This window comes from Emydura macquarii, unplaced genomic scaffold, assembly GCF_026122565.2.
Source record: "Emydura macquarii macquarii isolate MOO-44397 ecotype Brisbane River unplaced genomic scaffold, CSIRO-AGI_Emac_v2 contig_2636, whole genome shotgun sequence".
NCBI lineage: Eukaryota > Metazoa > Chordata > Testudines > Chelidae > Emydura > Emydura macquarii.
In genome coordinates, this window is record NW_027132773.1 from 41956580 (window position 1) to 41980463 (window position 23884).

The 23884-nt window shown below is 40.0% G+C and overlaps 1 protein-coding gene and 1 long non-coding RNA gene across 2 annotated transcripts in view; one reads left to right on the plus strand and one right to left on the minus strand.

Annotated features, from left to right (window-relative positions):
- Positions 1 to 5274: 5274 nt before the first annotated feature.
- The window catches only part of CD36 (CD36 molecule (CD36 blood group)), a 34082-nt gene continuing 15472 nt past the window's right edge, over positions 5275 to 23884 (plus strand). The window contains exons 1-7 of the mRNA XM_067564543.1: positions 5275 to 5483; positions 12987 to 13144; positions 14836 to 14980; positions 16705 to 16884; positions 18355 to 18446; positions 19989 to 20035; positions 22706 to 22775. Of these exons, the coding sequence (XP_067420644.1) occupies positions 5364 to 5483; positions 12987 to 13144; positions 14836 to 14980; positions 16705 to 16884; positions 18355 to 18446; positions 19989 to 20035; positions 22706 to 22775 (812 nt within the window). The 5' untranslated portion in view covers positions 5275 to 5363. The remainder of the gene's footprint in view (positions 5484 to 12986; positions 13145 to 14835; positions 14981 to 16704; positions 16885 to 18354; positions 18447 to 19988; positions 20036 to 22705; positions 22776 to 23884) is intronic.
- LOC137163979 (uncharacterized) lies at positions 20812 to 22814 on the minus strand. The gene is made up of 3 exons (XR_010922890.1): positions 22549 to 22814; positions 21441 to 21493; positions 20812 to 21202 (listed from the first exon to the last, which is right to left on the minus strand). It is a non-coding gene; the product is annotated as an uncharacterized lncRNA (long non-coding RNA).

Genomic DNA, 23884 nt, shown 5'->3' on the forward strand with positions numbered 1-23884 from the left:
CTTGGTTTAGGGGGAGAAGAGCTCTCCAAGATATTAATTTATAACTTCGGGGGGGGGGGGGGGGAACAGCAGAATTTGAAAAGTTCTACTTATTTAAAGGACACTGTCAACTTAATCATGTGCATTAAAACAAACAATTTTTCCCCTATGTTACTAATTTCAGGGCTGCCAGTGTTCCTCATTTTACAGCAAGACTTGTGATATTTGGTGGTTTTATTAAAGCTCTGGTTCCTTGTGTCATGTGACTATGTGGGAAGCACAGCTTTGTTTTTTTGTTTTTTGTTTTTTTTTAATTACAAGTAAAATTGTAGCCCTCAGTTGTGGACAGAGCTTGCAAACATAACTCTAATGCACACCAAAGGATCAAAAACAGAAGACAAGTCAAAATAACTTCAAATGTACATTTTTAAAATATCATAGTTTTTAAGAGATGATTCATAATTATTGAACACAGGAGGTTGTTAATAATGTTTATTATTTATGTTGAGATGTTTCATAATCCTTTTGACTTTCACTATTCATGCTATTTGTTTCCCAATTGTATTCCTCTCAGCTGGAAAGATGTCAGGTTCACTTCAGGAACATAGAGCTCCAGTGTCTGGGTTGCTAAAAAATTTAAGGCAGTGCTGATTTGCTTAAAAACATCTGTCTGAGAGAATGTAAAGAACTTCCTAGGAAAAGGCTGATGCAGTTCTTAGGCTTTTATAAAGGCTTGGTTTTACACAACCTAAACTGTGAGCTAAACTTGATTTAGTAGTAGCCTTTTAAATAGGCACTCATAACACACAAATAGCCAACTAAATGAAGCCAATGAACAAAGTTTAAGGAAATTTTACATTTCCCCCACTATTCATTTGCTATCCAGACTTTTGAAAAGACATTATAAAATAAAGGACATTTCAAAGATCAGCTGCATAGACACCAATAAGTAAAAAGTCTTATCTTCATGCCCAGCATTGCAGAAGGGGGATACTGTTGGATAGTGTTGCTAATACTAAAATCAAATCTAAATTAACTTACATTGTTTCATGACACCATATATAGTCTATTTTGTAACACTGTATTCTATTTCACATAATACATGTCACATGATGGAGTAGCTATGCTCTGAACTGGAACTTATCAACTGTTTTTTAATATTTTTATCTTCATATGTTAATCAACTGTAAAATGATAATAGCTAAGGGTTACATACTGACCTCTATCTGCAATTGAATGTTGTCAGTAATCTTGTAACTATCTGAAAGCAATTAACTATTACACAAGAAATCTGAATTGCATAACTTGGGATGTGTCTAGACAGTTATTGGTAGAACAGCAGTGAATGATTTACATTACAAAAGTAGGGAATTATGACAAAAGTTATTACCAACCAGTTGGCAAACATAGTTTGCAACTTTCATAAATGCAAAGATTTTATGTCCAGAAAGTAATATTAGATCAACTAGTCTGACCTCCTGTATAACACAGGCCAAAGAACTTCACTAGAACTAGTTAGAGAAACTTTGATGGAACAATATTCTGTCTGAATATGCAGTTCTGGTGAAAGTGAAATACTAACTGGAATAAAAGAAGTTCAGACAATGTTGAAATGTCCTGTTTCCACAGTTTTGGAACAAAACATTATATATTATACTAGAATACAAAAAAAAAAGAAAAAAAAAAGGCAAACATGAAACAAAACAATACATATTTTGGCATTTTATTCACTGAGAATTTTGAAATATTGGGGTTTCATTCAGATTGATAATAAAGTCAAATGTCAAAATCTTGACATCCTTTGCAAAATGAAATTTCTGTCCTCTGCGGGGCTCTAAATTAACCCAGTTGCCCTTGTACTGAGCCTAATAGCTTGTGTTTGATTAAAATATATCATCCAAAAAGGCATCCAGTTTTCATTTAAAGATATCAAGAGATAGAGAATCCCTTGGTAGTTTGTTCCAGTTTAATCACCCTCACAGTTAAAACTTTGTGCCTTGTTACTGATTTGAGTTTTACTGGCTTTTGCTCCCAGCCATGGGTTCTTATTATGCCTTTCTTTGTTAGACTTAAAACCCTTTAGTAACTTGTTATTTTCTCCACTGTAAGCAAGTCAACCCTCAGTCTCCTTTTTGATAAACTAAACAAAGCTCCTCAAATCTTTTACTGTAGGTTATTTTTCCAACCTTTGAATCATTTCTGGCTCTTTTTTTGCACCATCACCAATTTTTAAACATCCTTTTGGAAAGGAAACCAGAACTGGACACAGTATTCTCGTATCAGTCTTTCCAATGTCATAATCAGAGATAAAATCACTGCCTTACTCCTGCTCACTACTCTCTAGTGCATATATCTAAGAATTGTGTTAGCCCTTTATTCCTTTATTGCACTGGGAGCTCATGTATGTCCACTACGACCCCTAAAATCCTTTGGATAGTCACTGCTTTCCAGGATATAGTACCCCATGTTGTGAATATGGCAAGCATTCTTTGTTCCTAGATATTTGACCATGTATGTTTACTTAACCCTAAAAGAAAACAACTTTGTTAATGAACAGAAAAGGTTAACAATAGAAAGTAGTACAGCAACTCACAGCATGCAGCAAAGAGTAGTTTTGCTCTTACCCTGAGGTTTCAGCTGAGTAAAATTTGGCAATGGTGAACTCTGAAACTAGTATAAATTAAGAACTAACCCACTTTCTTTCTCCAGCGTTCTACTGTATCTGGCACCAACTGCAGCGTTAGGCCCCATTCCTGCATAGTGGTAATGGGAGCAGAGGGCTCACCACATTTTGTGGAGCTGTATTTTTGTTCACCTACTTGTCAGTCATGGCCAGACCCTAGACTGTGCTAGCACCTGCTAAAAGCAAGGATCAGACCCCATTTGAAAACTGAGGGCCTTCTTGGTTCTGTCACTGAATGGTCGTGTAATCATACCTTAAACCTGCCATGGATCAAAGACTGAACACTGCACATCCTACACTTCATAGCTGGGTATGAGGCACGAGAAGGTTGAAGGTCAGGGAGAGAGGAAGGAAACATTTCTCTAGCAGGCAGATTTTCTCAAAAGCTTGGAATGTTAAAATTAACCCTGGGATGGATTAGTGGGTGAGTGCAGAGGAGGTGTGTAACAAATTAAATTTATCACCTGGCTCCACACTTTACCACAGTGTTTGTGGTGTCTCAGCTAATCCTATTTGATCTGTCCTGGTATTTAGAACACGCCCTCCATGGTGGTACATCAGCACCCATCACGCGGTGTCATTCTGCAGGTAGAATTTCTGCTGACATCTCCAGGGCCTGGCACGTCTATTCAGAGCAGCACATAAGCATTTGCTTAGCTTAAAGCCGATGCTAAATTCCACTGAAGGCGATGTTCAGGTTAAGCATGGACTTAAATTCTGTCACAAATATGGATGGAGGGAGGCATGTGCTTAAGTGCTTCCCTGAATCAACATGTGGGAATATTATTCAAAGACACAGTAATAGCATATGATTTAATTATTATTAATAATATAATTTAGTACATAGATACCTCTAGGGGTAACGCAAACTGATATCAGGGCCCCATTGTTCCAAGCACCATGCAAACAGTCCATAGTAACAGACAATCCCTGCCCTGAACAGTTTACAATCTAAATAGACAACACAGACAATGGGTGTGGGGGAAAGGATATAATATAAAAGCAGACTGAACAATGGGATGGCGGCATATGTCATGTCTCTTCTACAGCGCTGAAGACTTTCAGTCGCAGGGAATCAGACAAACAGAAAGATGTGAGAAGGGTGGGCAGGGGACAAGAAGAATAGATGAAAGGAGAAGAGGTGAGGAAAAGAGCAGAGAAGGCAGATTGAAGTGACGAGACTGTGAGGGAGCGGATTGGAGTGAACAGCTAATCAGCAGAGGGGAAAGAATGTCCAGAGTGAAAACTGAAGTGCATGCCCATTTATTTATAAAGTACTGCTCTGCTTCCCTGTCAGCACATGCACACGCCTAGGGACTTGGGACACTGCACAAACACTTACAAATACGTTACAGTTAAGAACATTAGATGGTTTTAAAATGTAAGAATGCCAGATAAACTATTTCAACAGCCCAACGAGGTTTGTGCAGCTTTAAAGTTGCTTTCACTTGAGCTCTAAAAGAATCTTGTGTGTGTGCACCTTCTAGGACTTGCCTGTGGCAAATGCAAATCTGCATTTCTTCAGTGGAGCTAAACTTACCCCAATTGAGGACCTGGCTCTCCGTGTTTTAGAAGAATCTGTTTTCACTGAAGCTTTTATTCAAGCATATCAATTTCCTGACTCTGTTAGAAAAATTCATAATTGCAATGATTTCTGAAAAAAGTAACTCCAGATTCAGCTATTCTGGCAAATTCCTGTTTCATGCCAGTATAATTTCACTGATTTCAGTAGACTTGCTCCTGACTTACACCAGTGTAACTGAGAGGAGAAATCAAGCCTAAGAGAAAAGGTTCTATGGATGCACATCTGCTCTTTCATACATGTGCATATTTCCCGTTTGCTCTGGTTTAAATAGCCTCATTTATACTGCTGTAAATCCAGAGTGTGTTGAAGTCATTGCAATTGTCTGTTTAAGCAGAATTAGTACTAATGTGTGTCTTCATTAATTTCCCTGAGGGCAGAGTTTGGTTTATTCAAAGTTTATTTTTAGGTTGTTTTATGCATAGGAGATATTTTCTGCATGAAAAGTGAAGGATTTAGTCAAGATGTAGCTAATCAGGGCATACATATACAGCTTGTCAGAGTCACACAGATGTGGTCTTTTGAACCATGCACAAGTTGCTAGATGAGTTATTATGTACAATAAAAAATTTGTCTTCTTTTTCTGGCCATTGACAGAGGCAGGATTCCAGAGCAGATACCTTTGTGATATGACCCAGTCTGGCAAATCCTATGGGTCAAATCTGGTAGTCGCTACTCAGTCAAAATTCTCATTGCAGTCTCAATTCAGTGGTAGACTTCTGTAAGGAGTTTGACTGAATAATGATAGAAAGATTTGGCTGGATGAAGTTGGGGGAAGAAGGGGGGAATGAGAAAAAGTCCCAGTGTTCCAGAGAAGTAGGACTGTCAAGATGACTTCATGCAACAAATAGTTAAAATGTCAAGGAGTCTAGAAATAATTTTTTCCTGCCAAAATCTCATTGATAAAGGGGGCTAGCTTTAGCATGTTAAAACTAATCTTCCTATTTGTTTCCCCTTATGTACTTTGGACTTTGAGCTCTTGATAATGATTTTCTTGCTCTCCCGTTTTATTAGCAGTTTCAGTTGGTAAGATCTGTGGATGCATCGGGACCACACAGTTATACAAGGACCTCAAGGCTAGAAACAAGCTCCCAACCGGCACTCTGAAAAAGAAGCAGAATGGGCTGTAGCAGAAACTGTGGCCTACTCGCCGGGGCTATCATTGGCGCATTGCTGGCTATATTTGGAGGTGCCCTCATACCACTTGGAGATTACTTTATTGACAAAACAATAAGAAAGGTACAAGTTTTGGTCTCCTTTAAATCTCCTATGATTTGGGGTTATTTTAAATCTCATAACTTTGGCTGGGAATATTTTTTCTGGTTTTGAGAAAATGTGCACAATACTACAATCAGACCTGAAGGCTTTTCTTTACTGTGAACATGAAAGTTTTAGAAAACTGCACATGTCGAAAATAGCTTTGAGCATTTCAATGTAGGTTTTTTCTTTTTCTCTTATTCTCCCTCTAGTTCATGTTTAGTATGAGGGGAAACTGGTAAGAAATAAAATCATAGAAATGTAGGGCTGGAAGTTACCTCAAGAGGTTGTCTAATCTAGCTCCCTATTCTGAGGCAGGACCAAATATACCTACACTGTCCCCAACTTGGTGTTAAGTATATTTGGTCCTGCCTCAGAGCAGATGTTTGTCCAATTTGTTCTTTAAAACCTAGATTGATGGGGACTTCCCAACCTCCCTTGGAAGCCTATTCCAGAGCTTTTTACCCATATAATGAGAAACTTTCCCTAATAACTAACCTGAATCTCCCTTGTTGAAAATTATGCCAATTACTTCATTACTTTAGTACATTATATAGTAATTTCAATTACTCCACTGAAGGGAGAACAATTGATCACCATCCTCTTTTTAACAGCCCTTAACATATTGAAGGCTATTATCAGGTCCCCTGTCAATCTTCTTTTCTTAAACTAAAGATGCCCAGTTTTTTTTAACTTTTCCACATAGGGCAGGTTTTCTAAACCTTTCATCACTTTTGTTGCTCTTATCTGGACTCTTTCCAGTTTGTCCACATCTTTCTTCAAGTGTGGCACTCAAAAATGTACACAATTCACCCGCTGCAGCCTCACCAGTGCTGAGTAGAGAGGTCAGATATAGGATAAAGATATAGTTAATTATGCACAGGGAGGAGATCTGCTGAGTAGAGCTTGCGACAAATGTTTCCTGGAAACCATTTTTCCTTTGGAAAACGCCATTTCATCAAAGTCAAAATGTCTAATGGAAAATATGAGTTTTGATGAAAATTTCTTCAGGAAGTTTTCTCAGGATAAGGACAGAATACACGAAAAAGAAAGAAAGCCATGAATAACCAACAGTCTGGTGGTTCAACTTAGTCAGCTGCGATGTGAAAGACCCTGGGTCAAGCCCTTACTCTATATGATTCAGAGTAGGAACTGGACCCCAGGTCTCGCATCCCAGGCATAATCACTGCGTTATTGGCTATTCTGGGGTCTCTAAGCTATCTCTGCTGGTTTGGGGTAGCTGTTGTTTTTCATGAAAAATATAGGTCTCTTTAATTACACACTGGAATAAAAATAAATTTTGAAACCTCTACATTTTTCATAAAATGGAATTGTCATTTTCTGTCTAGCTCTACTGTTGAGAATGAAAATGCTATTTTTACAAAGTTGCTTTTGAGACTAGAATCATAAATCCATATTTCAAAGATTTTCACACTGGACTCAAATCCTGTGGGAGGACACTGGCGGTACCATTATCTCTCCTAGATCTGAGTTAATCCCTATGGTGTGTATAGGTCGATGGTTGCTCAGGGAGATGTATTTTGATATCCATCCAGGTTCAATGAATTTGGTTTATAAACTCTTGTTGCTGGGATTAAGGAAGCAATTGTGTAATAAATTAATTTGCCCTCTCAGCTGTTTAGGGTCGAGACCTGACACTGTTCAAAATAACAATGAATAACACAGTCACAAACTACTTATTGACTTTTATCCACATCATGCAATCACCATCAACCTACCCAATTCACGCCCAAACAAATCCCATTAAAGCAAATGGGACTTTGACACGAATAAGATAGGAAAGGTTTGGCTCCACAAATTAACACCATTAACAATCCTTACCAAGAAGAGCTGATTTATGTCTTGCTGGTCTGGATTGAGGTATACAGACAAAGCTGTGAACAGAAGCCTGAATAATGCCAGTGCTTCAGGGGTTTCTGCCCTATAGGCCAAACACTGCAGTCTTTACTGAAGCCAGTTTGAGGATTGCCTGAGTAGACTGCAGGATTTAACTCCATGGCAGTCCTTTGCTTTCACTAAACATATTTATTTCCATTTCAAATGTTGTTTTTTTCATCCAATACCTGTGAGGATAATAAATCCCAAACCAGATGCACTTAGTAGTTTGACCTCTAACTGCACCATTATCTCCTAGATAAGGGTCTGTGGGCAGGTGCTTGATATAGCCTGCTCTAAAACAAAGTCCACACGATATGTGGAATCAAAAAATCTGGGATGCATCTTCCTTAACAAAGACATGGCAATAACAAACTTCTCCCCAGATGTTGCTGCCTCTGTGGGCCCTAGCCTGTAGAAATGGCAGTGAACCAGGAGACTGTAGTCAGGGTAAATGCAGGACTATCTTTATTTTCTGTTTTCATGGATTCTTATCTCTTTACTAATTGCCCCTGGCCTATGTCTATATTGCAGCTATATGAGAGCCTCCCAGGCTGGGGAGACAGACTCATGCTCCCTCTGTTCAAGTTAATACACTAAAAATAGCTGTGTGGATGTTGCGGCTTGGGCAGCACCTCAGGCTCTCAAGCCCACCTGACCCCCTGGGTCTGAGTGTGGGTTGCTAGCCCGGGGCTCTGCTACACCTGCAATGTCCACACTGCTAGCTTTAGCATGCTAGCTCCAATGAAGCTAGGGAAGGTTTGTCTGCCCACTCTGTGCTGGGAGGCGCACTCCCAGCCACAGTGTAGACATGCCCCTAGTGGCCACTCTGAATAGTGGTTCTAAACATCACGTAGCCCTGGACTGCTTAGCCTCCACCCTGGAGTCTCTCTTTGTATAGTGCACTCCCACTCAGGGCTGGTGTGGTTTTCAAAGGCAGAAGCCTATTAGGGGCGTCTCCACCCAGCCTGCCTCACTCCACACCCCTGCATTGTCTGGGTGCTACACTACTGCTACTGGGGCAAGGGCACCATCAAAACCAGCAGTCAGGAGCTGTAGCAATAATGCAGTTCTGGCCCAGTCACCTGCCAGCACAGCTTTCAGACAATCTGCCCTTTACATACACTCCTAGCAGCATCACCAAACAGCAACTTTCATTGTTTTAATTATTTCATCCCCAGAGCTGTCAATTTGATTATTCTAAGGCATCAGAATGAAGCCAATTATTTTTGAGTCTCATCATTCCCTGTATTTTTTCTTTGCTAGCTAACATATGGATGATAGGGATAAAAGGGGTGGGTTCAATCAAGGAGTAAGTGACTGAAGGTCCCATTGATTTCATTGGGAGTTGTTCGCATTTAGGTCGTGGAGAGGATTTGATCCTGGGACTACTGCAATACAGAGTTGTTAAATGTCACACTCAACACACTGTAACCAATAAATGTAATATTAGAAATGGTCAAAATCTTTCCATTGAAACATGTTTTGAGTGGACAATAGCTTTTTGAGTAAATGGAAATATTTGCAGAAAATAATTCAGCTTTTGTCAAATTTTTGGGTTTTAGTTTTTAAATAAAAATTTTCAGGGCCTGATTGTTTAAATGTTAACCCAAAATATTTCCCAAGAAAAATGTGGATGAAAATGAAAAAAATTGAAATTTGTATTGAAACTTTTTGCAAGAAAAAAATAATAATTTCCTGACCCCTTCTATATCAAATTATCTGGGCTCTGACTTACTACAGAGAATTATTTCCCAAGTGTCTGGCTGGCGGGTCTTGCTCACATGTTAGGGTCTAAGTGAGTACCATATTTAGGGTTGGGAAGGAATTTTCCCCCATGTCAGATTGGCAGAGATCCTGGAGGTTTTTTGCATTCCTCTGCATCATGGGGCATGGGTCACTTTCAGGTTTAAAATAGTGTAAATGGTGGATTCTCTGTAACTTGAAGTCTTTAAATCATGATTTGAGGACTTCAGTAACTCAGCCAGAGGTTAGGGGTCTATTACAGGAGTGGATGGGTGAGGTTCTGTGGCCTGCAATGTGCAGGAGGTCAGACTAGATGATCATGATGGTCCCTTCTGACCTTAAAGTCTATGAGTCTACCTCAGTCTGTGCAGTCTCACCCATTTATCATGGATAGCAATTAAGCATTTGGAAAGCATGTTGTGGGTTGTACTTGATTTCCCAATCTTAATTTGAGTTGACAAATATAAGACAGAGAAGAAACTGCTGAGTATGGACATTTCATTTCAGCCAAGAAAATGACACAATGGATCATGTGGTGAGCTAGTCTCTGTGAAGTTCACAGCCATACCCTCCAGTCCCAGTTCTGAGAGGATCTGAATGTAAAGGACAATCCCAGCTTTTATTAGAAAAAAAATAAAATAAAATAAGGTGTCTGTAGCCCTTTTCTTGCAAAGGCTCCTTTGAAAATACAAACTGATGTCCAGTCCCTACAGACAAATGTTTTCTGCTTTGATAATTCCCCTTCTCCTACTAGCTACACAGGGCTGGATTTTCAGACCTAGTGGAACCTGTCACCCTGGGTGCTTTCAGGAAGAGCAGAGCAGTTAGTGGTTTGGGATTCAGTGCTTCTGAGGCTCCAACTTCACTGCCAAAAGAAGTGAGGTTTTACCATGGAACAATGAATGCGTGTTAGCTTTTCTGCTGTAAAATGCTAGGGGAGATAAGGCAGCTGTACTTTTACCATAAGGTTAACTACGCAAGGCCAGCCACATATAATGTTATGTTCGCTGACCTACATTATGGCAAAAACTGCAAGTGCTTTATCTCTGCTAGGATTTTACAGCAAGAGAGCGAATGTGCATTTGTTATCCCATGGTATAAAACATGCCTTTTTTTGGCAGTGAAGATATAACAACAGCCTGCCTTTTATGGTGCCAGAACTTCTGCAAGTTTCCTCTAAGCTGGAGCCTGCTGGAAAGCTAGCATGGCCTCCTGGATACAGACTAATAGCATGAAATATCCCTTGACATTGTATAGTAAATACGGGGCTGAGAGCAAGAGACTCTTGCATTCTAATCCCAGCTATGACAGTTTCCTTACACATAAATTGCATCACTTTAACTATATGGTATAATGAGAATGGTACAACTCTTCTAGTGGATGTAGTTATACTGGTACTGGCACCATTAGATTTGTTTAACTCTGTCTATACCAGGGGACGTATGATACCCCTAGCTGAAATTGTTATACTAGTACAAAAACTTTGCACAGACCATGCGTAAGTCAAGTCACCACTTTTTTTGCCATTGTTTCTCCTTCTGCAAAGTTGGCATAGTACCTACCTCCTGGAGGAGGGGGTGGCCAGTGCGAGGATTCAGCACTAAATGTTTGTAAAACATTACTCTATTTGTTCTGCAAATGAAAAGAATGGGGTAATTAGGAACTGTGCCTGGGAACCTGACAGCAATCACAGACTCTCATCTTTGTAAAATTGGCCTTGAAACACTTAAATGATGGCACAGGTGGATTCCACTTCTGCAGTAGCAGGTTGGGGGGTGGGAGGCAAAGTCTCACCCTTTAATATAAAGTAAGTCAGTTAAATGTGGGGAAGCCCAAAGAGTCCTCTGCCTGGCCCTCTTCAAAGTCAACATCATGCACTGAGGTTAGGTGTGCTCATGAGGAATGGAACATTTGGAGAAAGGAGGGTTGAGAACTTAATTTTCAGATGCATCCAAAAATGCTACAAGCAGCTCTGGCCTGAAGATTGCACCCATCCCTCTCAAAGAGGGCAGTGGGGAAAGAGAAGGAGATCAGTTAGAAGAGGGCCATTGAACGGGGAGAAATGTCAGTTGGTCATTGCTGTGGAATAGATTTCCAGACAACAGCTCCACTGATTTTGTTCTGACTTGCAAAAGTAAATTGTATTTGCAAAAAAGGGCAGCACTTGGATTTTTAAGAAGGGAGTAAAGATGTTGCCTAGAAACCCATCACCTAGCAACAGGATGCAATCTCTGCTTTTCCGACTGTCCTTTAGAGGCTGGGTCTCCTCCTGTTGACTTTCAGTGGGGGTTGATGCTCTGACCTTTTCACTATTGGTCAGGACCCTTCCCAGGTGTATATGGGGTCAGGACTGAATCCTCACTAGTGAATCACCTCCAGCCATAGAGGATAATGAGTACAGACAACTCGATCCTGAGCAGCGGGAGCTGTACAGCACGTATGTGAACTCCCTTCTCCTGGTCACATGGGGAACTCTCTGTGAACATCAGGGTTCCTCAGTTCCTCCCCTTCCCGAGAATGTGAAGATACTTATTATTAATCTTAAGGTGCCTTCTCTCTGAGAAACCCTTGGGAACTGGTGTTGTACTGAAATCTCAGGGTCCTCGGGTGCCTATGTGTTTGCCTGCCTTTTCTGCAAAATGGCTTTATAATAGAAGGTTGATCTTTTGCCTGGATCAATATACTGCTATGCCAGCCTCCCTGGCCTTCTGGGGCTTGCACAATATTAAAGGCTAGTGTGTTTTTTGAATCAGACTCTCTGTGCAAGAGCACAATCTGAAAAGCTACCAGATCTGTTGCTGCTGAGTTCCTGTTACCTCTCACTCAAATATCTGTGTAAATAAATTACTGGAGAGATTCAAACAAAAGGCCCAGACTTTTAAAGTATCACCAGGATATTTGCGAATCAGCATGAAAACTGGCTGTATTTAAACAAAGCAATTATTTTAAGCAATATCTTGATGTAGTGCTCTCTGAGCTACAGTATGCTCTTCCAAACAAAATGGTTCCTAATTTATCCATTCTTTAGGTAGTTCTGGTTTGTGCTGGGCAAGCTCAAAATGGCAGAAATTGTGGTGCAGAGAAAATCTGGAGAATTTTCTTTTACAATGCTCTGAACTGATGCTAGCATTTTGGTTTCTACTGCTACTGTAGGAGCTACAAATTAACTAATTAATATTGCACAAGACTGTTACTAGGTAGAGCTATGTGAAACTTTATGGACAAATAGTTTATTTGTCAAAAAATGCAGTTTTGGTTTGGCAAAAAAATGGGGGGCGGGAGGAGGGAGGACACAAAAAACTGAAAAAGTTAAAATATTTCATTTTGGCATTTTCAAAATAAAATGTTTTGACTTCTCATTTTTAAACAATGTTTCATTTTGAAATTTAGCTAAATTTAATTGTAAAAACGAAAAGGTTAAAAAGTCACCCCAAACCTGTTTCATTTCAGGCAAATTATGTTTTCTATTAAAACTGCAAGGAATTTTTTTTCACTTTTTGTTTCAGCAAGAAAAACCAACCCCAAACCCCCCCCCCCCCCAAAAAAAAAAAAACAAAAAAAACAAAACAGTTGGGGTTAACCCAAAATAAACTTTTTGTTACTGATTTTTGGGTCAGTGGCTGAATTGAGAACTCAGTCAGCTCTTTGCTAAGTGGTTATAACTTCTCTTTAACACAGAGAGTGGTAAGTGACTGACCTACGGTCCCAAGGATGTCTGAGGCAGAGTAGGTAGACTGGGGTTCAATGCCTATGTCCCAGGCTATTGCCCCACCATCCTTCCTTTCTATCTCGGAATGCTCAGCTCAACATTTTTGCTGTGGTTAATTTTAGTTTTGCTTTCAGCAAGATGTCATTGAAAATGGTACAATAGCTTATGACAACTGGATCATACCAGGGAGTCCAGTTTACAGGCAGTTTTGGTTCTATGATGTGCAAAACCCAACAGAAGTGATGAATGGATCGCGGCCAATACTCAAACAAATTGGACCTTACACATACAGGTAGGCAAACACTTTCAACTACATTATATGTCATATTAGCAGTATTGTGAAAGTTACTGAAAGTGCTTCTGAATGAGACACTGTCCCTGAGAAAGAGCTACGGACATAACAGATGTGCCTTAAAATCTGCATAGGCCCATTGCACTCACAACCACATTTCATGCGTGTGCACAGATTGGGTAAATGCACATATAAATAAGAAGTGAAGTGCAAAATAATCTGATTGTCATGTGGGACAGTTTGCTTGCTTCCCCGATCTAGCATGATGCTTAGGCAGGCTGGCTCCAAAGTCTGGGAGCATGCAGGGATTTATGGGCATAACAGTGGCGTATGCATTTTGTGGATGTACTACTTGTAGTATTATCAGTTCCAAGCATTCAAATATTCAGAATAGGGGCCCCTAAAATCATGAGATTGGCTTAAAAATTTTAAAAAATTATTAATGTTGCATGCTTTTTATTTGTCTTGTGATTTGTGAATCTTTAGGAGTTCCATTTCCAAGCTTCTCTCTGCAACCATCAAGACTAGAAGCTTGCTTTATTTGGGGGGGGGGGGGGAGGGCGGGGGGGTGAGAGGAGGGAGGTGGAAGAGCACTATGATTCTAATGTCTGCCTGTGACTCTGGGAGATAGTGCTTTATGAAAAGCATTAATTATGGCAAGACGTACAATAAAATTGAGACAGCTGGCAACACTGTTAAATGTTGCATCTGTAGCTAAAACTTTGGCCCTGAACGTTCACAAGTACTCTTAATGTAGTCTGCAAAATGTAACCACCAAAATATTCCTTTCTCCAAGTTTGTTTAGCAAGGCCCAGATTCAGCAGTTCATCCCTATTCAGCAAAGCATGTAAGCACGTGATTAACTTTAGTCATGACCTTAAATCCAATTTACAGACATCAGGCCTCTTCCACCTCAGTGTCCCCTGGGGACACAAGAGTTTTCCCTCCAACCCACTGAGAACAAAGCGTAATAGCTTCTATTGACCTTCCTAGGCACATGAGAGAGTCTCACCCAATCAGAGAACTTGAGAATATATGCTATGCTGAAATCCAACTAATTCAGATCAAAATTTAAAGAGTTGTTGTCATCCAAATAGTCTCACCTCTTCCCCCCCACACTATCTGATCATGCACTGAGGAAATTGCTGAAGAGGCAAAAATATTCCACAGGAAACAGTATTTTCACAGAGGCTCCCAGAACTCTGAGTGTGTCTAAAGTGCAACTGGGCTGCATGAGGGCAGCACATGTGCTAGCTTAAATCTAGCTAGCACAAACACCAATAGCAGTGACTCTAGTGCAGCCTGGGCTTCAGTGCAGGCTGTACAAGCCCACCTGGGACCATGGGTGCTTCCTCAGACTGCTAGTCCACAGTGAGACCCGTGCTGCCACGTCTTCATCACTATTGGTACCTGAGCTACCTAGATTAAAGACAGTATGGGTATATCTACATATGCTGTCATCACACCTCTCGCTGAAGTGCAGACGTACCCTACCGGGATCTGTTCACTGTCATAGTTAGAGCTGGTTGGCAAATGGTACAAATTTCTTTTTGAGAAAGTTTTGAAATTTCTCAGGGAAATCTTTTCATCGATCTTTCAAACAACAGAAACCAGCTCTAGTCGCGCTCAGTGAGTCACACGGCTCTAAAATCAACATTAAACTATGCTCTGTTTTTATTTTGTATTTTAAGGATGCGATATTTACCCAAAGAAAATATCACTCAACATCCTGACTACACTGTGTCCTATATGTTGCCAAACATTGCTCGCTTCGAGCCTGATATGTCAGTTGGAGCAGAAAACGACACCTTTACATGCATCAATCTCGCTGTTGTTGTAAGTAAAGAAAGGAAACAATAATATCACAGCTTGGGTGTTGAAAGATTATGGGCAAAAGGAGAGATGTTATTGCTAATAACAAAACTGCAGGATGGGCTCCGTCGTCCTAAAACACTGGGGGCTTGATTCTTTGCACCACTCAGGCAGTGTAAAGCAGCCTGAACGTGGGCATTTATTAGTGTCATTTAAGGCTCCTTTCTACTCTTGATGTATAGTAGTCTCAGTGTAAAGCAAATCAGGCCCATGGACCAATTACTGTCAATAAAACACAAAGCCAGCAGCAAAACCTTTCAGGTGGGATTTATCCACCGAAGGCAGGAGAAGTTTATTGGCCAGTTTTAATGTGAAATGGAACTGATTGTCTTAGAGATCGGAATTCCCTCTCTGTCTCTGCAGTGCAAGAAGTGCAGTGCGTTGCAGGTTTAAACACTGTTCTGACAGCCTCTTCAACCCTGCTCTGGAGAGAGAGGCTGGAACAAATCCCATTCTAGTTCTATACTTGGTCTCCCTGCTACAACTGCTAACGACGGTGCCAATTAGTGCAAATGTGGTTGTGTCCCCTGAGCCATTCAGTCCTATTGAGACCACAGTTCTTTTAAGAAAAGCACATTGCCCAAGACTCCTGGGACCTGATCTGTAGAGTGATAGTGAACTTGTTTTTGTCTGCCTGAATTATTTGTGTAGTTTCATATCATTAGAACATTTGGCTTTGAATGACGGAAGTTATAAAATGCATCTTCGTATTGGCTCTGCAATTCATATTGTTGCTGAATTATCTCGAGTTACGACGAATACTTTGCACTATTATTTTGTGTCTCCAGATTTTAAGCAGAACTGCTTTAAAACAGATGCTAGGAAGTGACCCCTAATTAAAACAACTACCATTTATTAATTATTATTATTATTTCAAGCAACAGCACACTTGATGCTGTGCAATACAGAGAGAAAAAAACAGGAGTCGAAAGATAGTCCTGTAGTGAAGGCACTGGATAAGGACTCTTAAGATGTGGGTTTAATTTCCATCTTTTCCACAGACTCTCTGTGTGACCTGCACTTAATTTCTCTGTGCTTCAGATCCCTATCTGTACAATGAGAATAATAACACTCCCTTTTCTACACCTTCATGCTGTCTGGTGCCCAGAGAAGTGACTGTCCTTGTAATGCCAGTAATAGCATGGTTACAGTCTAAATTTGAAATTTTTTTAATTTCAATGTTTATTGGCCAAAAGGAGATGATTTTGTGTGTGCGTGTGTGTGACAAATTTGTCCTTTTTTTTTTAAAAGCCAGCTGTAATTCTAAATTAGATGAGCATAGCTCTTTTCAATCAAGAGCATCCAAGTGCTTTAGCAATGTTAACGAAGGCTAATATTTTCGAACCTGTATGCACAAAGTTAAGTACCTAAATTGATATTAAGGCCCTATTTCCACAAAGCATATGTTAACTTGAAAGCTCTGCCCAGTCCCAGACCCTCTGTGCTCCTGTCTCACCCACTCTCTTGCAGTGTGGGAGAAGTGACCCTGACAGCTTGTTCTAACGCCTCATGTCTTAACTTGAACTCTGGACAGGCTTCACAGAGGGATAGGGTAGGTCTTTATATCTTCTTACCCCACTTCACAGCCTCCTTAGTCCCCGTCCATATCTGTTCCCAAGTACATATATAAATACTAATAGTGCATATATCCTGCCATATCATACTAACTGTTATTATTATTGTTGCAGGCCGCACCTGCCCTGTACCAAAACGCTTTTGTACAGATATTGCTAAATACGTGGATCAAGTCATCTAAATCTTACATGCTACAAACCAGAAGTGTGAAAGATATTCTCTGGGGCTATGAAGACCCATTCTTGAAGAAAGTACCATATCCTATGGACCGAAAAATTGGTGTCTTCTACCCTGTAAGTCAAAACTGACAGGAGAAATGCCTTTAGTTAAACTTCTGTGGAAAGAGACTTGGACAGCCTAATTGATTGTGGCTGTTTAGGGATATAGTGGCTAAGGTATGTCTACACCACATTTTAAAGCCTGCGGCTGCGAGTCTCAGAGCCTGGGTCAATAAACACTAAGTTAGTGGAGCTTGTGCTATGGTGCTAAAAACAGCTGCACAGACATTCAAACTCGACCTAGAGCTCAGGCTGTGAAGCCCAGGAAGGAGCTTGAGTTTCCGAGCCCATTCTGCAGCTAGTGTCGCAATGTCTACACTCCTGTTGTAATCACGGGAGTGCTCGCCCGATTCTGTAGACTTGGCCTCTGATATACCCTGCCGTAGGTTTTAAAAAGCAGGATAGTCATACCCTAATATGTCTCACTATTCACAGATATTTAAATTACCTCATGGGAAGCTAAAATAAGGAAAGAAATGGCCATAATCAATGGAAATGACTGGAGAGCATCAATATTCCATATGATCCTGATGCTGCAAAAATACCCCCATACACGGACCCTGCTTCTTTGCAGAGTTTTTACTGGAGTCAGAGGAACTCTGTACAAGAGTCTGTGTGTGTGAGGATCTGTTTTAGGAATGGAGCCGAAGATGATGATGGATTGGAAATGGGGGGAGAGAGAGCTTCTCAGTGGCATTCTTATATCCGATAAAATCAGGAGAATATGCTTTCTTCCATTTAGTTAAAGTGAGGCACAGTCGTGTGTGGGAGGGGAAGGACAGCTAGGCGGAATGGCATAGCTCTAAGTCATCCAAACATTTCAAGGATAAGTGTGCGAGTGGCTGGAGTTGGAGAAAGTGTTCTGTATTTCGAATCCCTTTTGGAGTTGCTATCTATTTGTCCACTTCTCTACATTGAAGCAACAGACAGAAAGAGAGCTACCCACCCAGCATGTACAGCAGATAGCAACATTTGTACTAGCCAGCTGGGATGGCACCCGCAGATATGGGAACAGATCCACCTTCCTAGTCCTTCCTCTAGCACTTAGCTGAAATCTTTCCCAGCAGCTGTTTAGAAAAGAAGAAATACTTTATACTGTCTCCCTGCACTAGAGCACCTAAGAAGTAGGGGGCAGGAGCTGACCCTTTAGGTCCCGATTAGCAAAGCACTTAATTCAAGTACTTAACTTTAGGCACGTAAGTCCCTTCATGTATAACAAGTTTAGCACATGCTTAAGTGTTTTGCTGGATCAGTTTCTTACTTTCTGTTTTCTATTAGCATTAACAAATACATGATTCCAAACATCAAAATCTCCATCCCAACAGTAACTCCAAAATGTATCAGGACAAAATCCAAAATCCTGATGTTTGCGTGGTCAAGAAGAGCATAAAATCCATAGAGGATAAGAACATAAAGGCTGATTGTTCATATGTGAAAGTCCCGGAAGCAGTAAAACTAAACTGTTATACTCTGTGTCTTTTGCAGTATAATGGCACATCTGATGGACAGTACAGAGTCTTTAATGGGAAAGATGACATAAGCAAAACTGGAATAATTCAATCCTATAAAAACAAAAGGTACCATAAGCATTGTTTATAAGAGAAATGTATGTATTTTCTAGGTATGACTATACAAGACATTAAAGGCCTGATTCAGAACCCATTGCAGTCAATGGAAAGACTCATTTAATTCAATGAATGCTAAATCAGGTCTAAGATCGGCAAAACCATATTCTCTATTTTAGCCCATATAACTCTGTTATGGTCTTGAATTTCAGGGAGTTATGGATAGTGTAATCTAGTGAGTTGCTACTGTTTTCCTTTGCAATTGGATCCTTTTAATCCCTTTCCCTATGCCACTGGTTTCATGGGATATGATTAAATACAGTTTGACCAAAAGAAGTTGTCACTGTTTTCTATTCTTCCTCCTTCTTCAATGCATTGAACAAGTGACTACTTTATAGTGGAGCCATTAAAGTTGGAAAGTCATGGCAACTCCAGACACTGATAATCATTCATTCATCACAATATAAAACCTGATAAAGGAGGTATTTACTTTTGGGGCAGATTAATCTCCTGATCCTTGTGAATTGCCTGCTCTGAAGAAGTTAATTGTAACTATTGTGGATTCTGTCCATATCCCTACATCTAAATACTCCTCTAATGCACTGTCACTAGAAGCATTTCAGAGAAGATATAGGGATTTTGTATAGACAGCAACCTTTATTATGCCTTTATCCCCAAAACAAAATGATCTTTCAGTCCTTCTCACAGGGAGTTACAAGAAAAACAACTAGTGGAAGGATTGTTCAGGTTGTGTGGAAATTCAGAGATTTTTCCATTCCATTTGTTTTCATGGTTATTATTTATATTTTCATCTGGAAAATTAGCTTTTGTTAGTGAACACTTATTAAGCACATATTTAAGTTCATATATTCCATCTCACCTGATCCCTGTTTAAGACAAGTCTCTATACACTACCAAATATTCTACCAGCTAGTGTTAGGAAACAGATCTGTTAGTACTAGATTCAACATAATGTAAATACAAATACCGTTGAAACCTTTGGACATACACTTCAAAGACTCCAGTTCCATTAAACTGGAATTCTTATTTCTGTAAGGGGCCATTTAACCTTTTATCCTTTTTTTTTAACTAGGAGAGCTCATCATATTTCTTGGTTATGTTTCCCCATTTGCAAAGATCAAAACATGTGCTTTTGAGCCTAGAATTAAGGGAAACAGCATGCAAAGGAAGGAAGAACAAATTCCCTTTTCTCCTTTCACTTACATTAGGAATAGTTACAGTAAAGTCAATGGAGTTATAGTGGTGTAAATGAGGAGAATCAGGTCCAAAACCCCTATGAGAAGAGCAAGGGAAGTGATTCACTCTGTAGCATTCTGCATCTGAACTGCAAATCACAACAGCCCCCTGTAACAAGGAAGGAACTTCTCTATATTGAAAGCAACCCTCTTCCCTTACATAGCTACACAGGCCCTGCTTCAGTAGTGAATGATTGCAACTATGTAGCAGGGCTTATGTAGTTAACTGGGTAATGAAATAGATTACCTTGTGGCATGACCAGGAACTGATTTTGTTTGTTTTTGTTTTTCGTTAAAGTACTCTTTCCATCTGGGATGGCCAGTGTGACATGGTCAATGGTACAGGTGAGCCTCTCTCCCTTTCTCTGCATATGTAGATATATATATGTTAAACGCATCTTTACCTAGTATTATGTGAGAACTGAGATCCAAGATCTAAATTCATGTAAAGATTTACCTTTGTTTCCACTTCTGAGTTCTGGTCATAAGAAAATTCACAGCCATAAAAGAAAATTCCCATCTTAGCGAGAACACCATGGGCTGTGGAAAAAGATTCCAGCAGTCTTTCCCCCTTAATTGTGTGCACAGTAGAATGCAACAGATTTCTTTTTGTGTGATTTCTGAATACAATCTGTCTCAAAATGCTACAAAGAGTTAAATAATGGGCTCACAGAAAATTACACCAGAGAAAGCATTATACTGCAGGTGTTGGAATCTGGTGAGCCAGGGCTCGTGGAGGCCAGAGAGAAGGCTGTTGCAATAGTAAAAGTGTTACAGACATGGACAATAAAGGCAAATGGGGGTCTGAGCCCAGGGTAGTGACAAAAGATATAGCATTACACTGGAGGATATGTGGAATGTTTCTTTCTTTGAGACACTTAGATGAAGTAAGTTGAGATGAAGCCACAAATTCATTTGGTCAAAACAAGCGAGGATGGATATGGAGGTGTCAAAATGCATGAACAGTTGTGTTATCATTGTCACTGTAAAAGCAGTAGCTAAGATTAAATGTAGACAAAAAGGGAGAAGGTAGATAGGAAAGAGTAGAGGATCAAGAAATTAACCCCCTGGGACTCCATCCTAGCAACAACACAAGGGGACACAACAAACTTTGAGCAGTTTTTTATCTCACATGTCATATGTACCTGCAGTTCTCTTTTCAATAGGCCTTAAGCCAGAGAGTATGAAAACAAGCAGGTTTATTTGTACTGTACAGTGCTAGCTAGTATAGAGCATTTTCCTTACAGGAAGGCACAAATAGTTGATTCAGATATAATAGCTTACAAGTGCTGAAGCTTCTTATGAAGGCTGAGTCAGGAAGGACTGATTTTGTGCTACTGATTATTTGTTAAGCAGTTTTCTTAGGTCCTGGGACCTTTTTTCATTTCTTTTGTCTTTGACTTTAAACTTTTTCTTCTTTGCCTTTATTTTGCTCTTCCTTCCTTGTGATAGTGAAACCAGGTTTCAGATCTGTAGACTATATACGTTCTTTGGTAAATGGATTCAGTGGCTCTGGTAAGGTATAAACTGAAGTTAATAAACCCGCTTTTGATGAATAAAAAGGATTCTACATATACATTCACAATGGCTGCAGAAGAGAGACTATGAGCTTGGAGAATTAAACAGGACCCTAAAATCATGTCAACACCTGTGAAAGCTGCTTTCTTGTCAGGTACTGTATCTGAGAAGATATGGATGGAGAATGAAGGAAAGTGTTTTGTAGCGAGAGATGGAGTCGAACCAATTGTACCTGCTTTAATTCTTTTTCTTTGTCTCTTTTATGGTTGTGAATCTGTCCTTAACCTAGAATGTAAGGAGGAGGAGGGATTACTTGCATTAAACTGTCAAAGGACTCTAAATTTTCTTTTAAATTCCCAGCACTCTAGCAAAAGAACAGAAGATTTAACAGTAAAATTAGCAGCCTCCAGAGATAACTAGTAGTCACCGTGTTATCACTCAGTTTTCAGTGGAAATTCAATTTGTCATCACAACACCATCTCACATCACCACAACACCTAGCTCTAGGTTTAACTAGGCTAACTACAAATCAAAGTTTTGTAAGGCAAGAATTCCTTCTTCTCTTGTGGACTTTCATATCACGGTGTGGAGCTGTTTCCCCTTACTAGAGAAAACAAAGTGTTTAAATTAAACACAATAGGCAATATTCTCATCCAAGGATTTGATAGTGAGTCAGGTTTTCCCATTTCCTAGACTGTCAGGATTTAGGAACAGCGCACACCCTTGTGGTTGGATAGAATCTGAGCTCGGATAAGAAAAGGCCCTGCTGGTAATAGAGGTTGAGGATGGTCTATAAGAGAATCTCCTTGCTCCTGTCATCTAGGCTGAGGATGCAAATATATCAGAGAAGTATTCATGCCTCTTTGATGGATGCTGTATAAAACAATAAAAGAAGCTGTTATAGGATCCAGAAAATGTATTGGTTAGAGGTTTGTTAGAGCTTCCTGCTGGGCAGGAACCATCTTCAGTGGGATGGTGCTAGTGATATTAAGTGTATATGTAGTTAGAAGCATGGGGTTAAAAAACCTAAGGATATGATGCTTAGAAGTGTTGAGCATCCATAATTCCAGTTGAATCAATAGGATGCTCATGTCTGATAATCAGGTCTCCAACCTTCTAGCCACACAAACCTGGGAGTTGAATCTACTAGACAGCAGGGAGCCCCAATTAATACTTTTATGTGCTCCATAGCTTGTCCACATACCCTCATATTTGCTAAAGTTATTGCCTGCTCACCACAGACTATATAAACCAAATTTAAAATTAAAAGACGTTAGATTAATATTAGGGACTTTAGAGGGGGTTTCTAAATTAGGTTTATAATAGTAAACAAGACTTACCCTATAATTTGTGGAAATCTTTGTGTGCCCAAGCACTAGATTTATCTTCCTTCGTCAGAAATTTATGGAAAAGGCCCTGGCTCAATGTGGCATTATCAACGATCTCATGTAATAAAAGTGGCATTTCATTCAAGCTCTTATTTCATTTTGTACACAGATGGTGCATCATTTCCTCCTTTTGTAAAGAAGGACCGGATCCTGCGCTTCTTTTCCTCTGATATTTGCAGGTAGGACACTTGGAGATATCCATGTTGTGCACATATTCCTATCTGTGCACACCAAAAATCATGTTCTTTGAAAACCTATTTAAGACAGATACTGAAACTGCTCTGCTTGGTCTCAGGTCATTGCAGTAATGCAATAACCAAACCTTTGGCCTTAAAGTAAACAGGTGAATCTGCTGTGTTCATGATTTCCTAATTAAGGCTGATTCTGCCACCCTCATTTGTATTTGTAGCTGCAATGCATCTGAGCTGCTAATAATGTATGCTGGTGTAATTCAGTAGTAACTCTACAGAAGATCATAGTTACACTAGTACAAGTGAGAAGAGACTCAGGCGCATTGAGTTCAAAGGGACTACTCACACAAGTAATGCTCAGTATTAGGGTTGCAGATTTTGGCCCGTAGGGTATATCTACATGACAAGCAGCAGTCGCAACAGTGAGTCTCAGAGCCCAGGTCTACAGACTCAGGATTGCGCTTCGGTGCTAAAAATTGCGGTGTAGACATTCAGGCTCAGGCTCAGAAGCCCACCCCGTTGCCTAGGTGTCAGAGCCCACACTCCAGCCCAGGTCCAAATGTCTACACAGCTATTTTTAGCACCATAGCATGAGCCCTGCAAGCCCAAGTCTATAGACCCAGCTGTGAGACTCACTGCCACAGGCAGCCGCTTGCTGTGTAGTCATGCCCTTAGAATACAATTCACCCACGTGCATAGTGCTAGCATCAGGTATTTAAGCATTATTTTGAAGGCTTATGTGGAACTTAACTGATGCACGGGCCATGTACATGGGTATATTTCACCCTTCATAGTTCAATTGCTTTATCTGAGAATATGATGTATATTACCCAAAATAAATTTAAAAAATTAAAAATTTAAAACATTTCTTTGCAGGGTTTTTGGTTTTTTTTCAATCTGGCCTTTCTGCTTTTGCCATACAATGTCCCTGAATACTCCAGTGGGATTGTTACAAACACTGTTCAATAGATTTCAAGGCAACTGTAGTTTAATTCTTTCAGGAGACACATTTGCAGGCTCAACTTTGATTTTCAGTGTCTGGAATTAACTTTTTCTTCTTTACCGGAATTTGAAATGAGTCATTTACTTTTAAAATT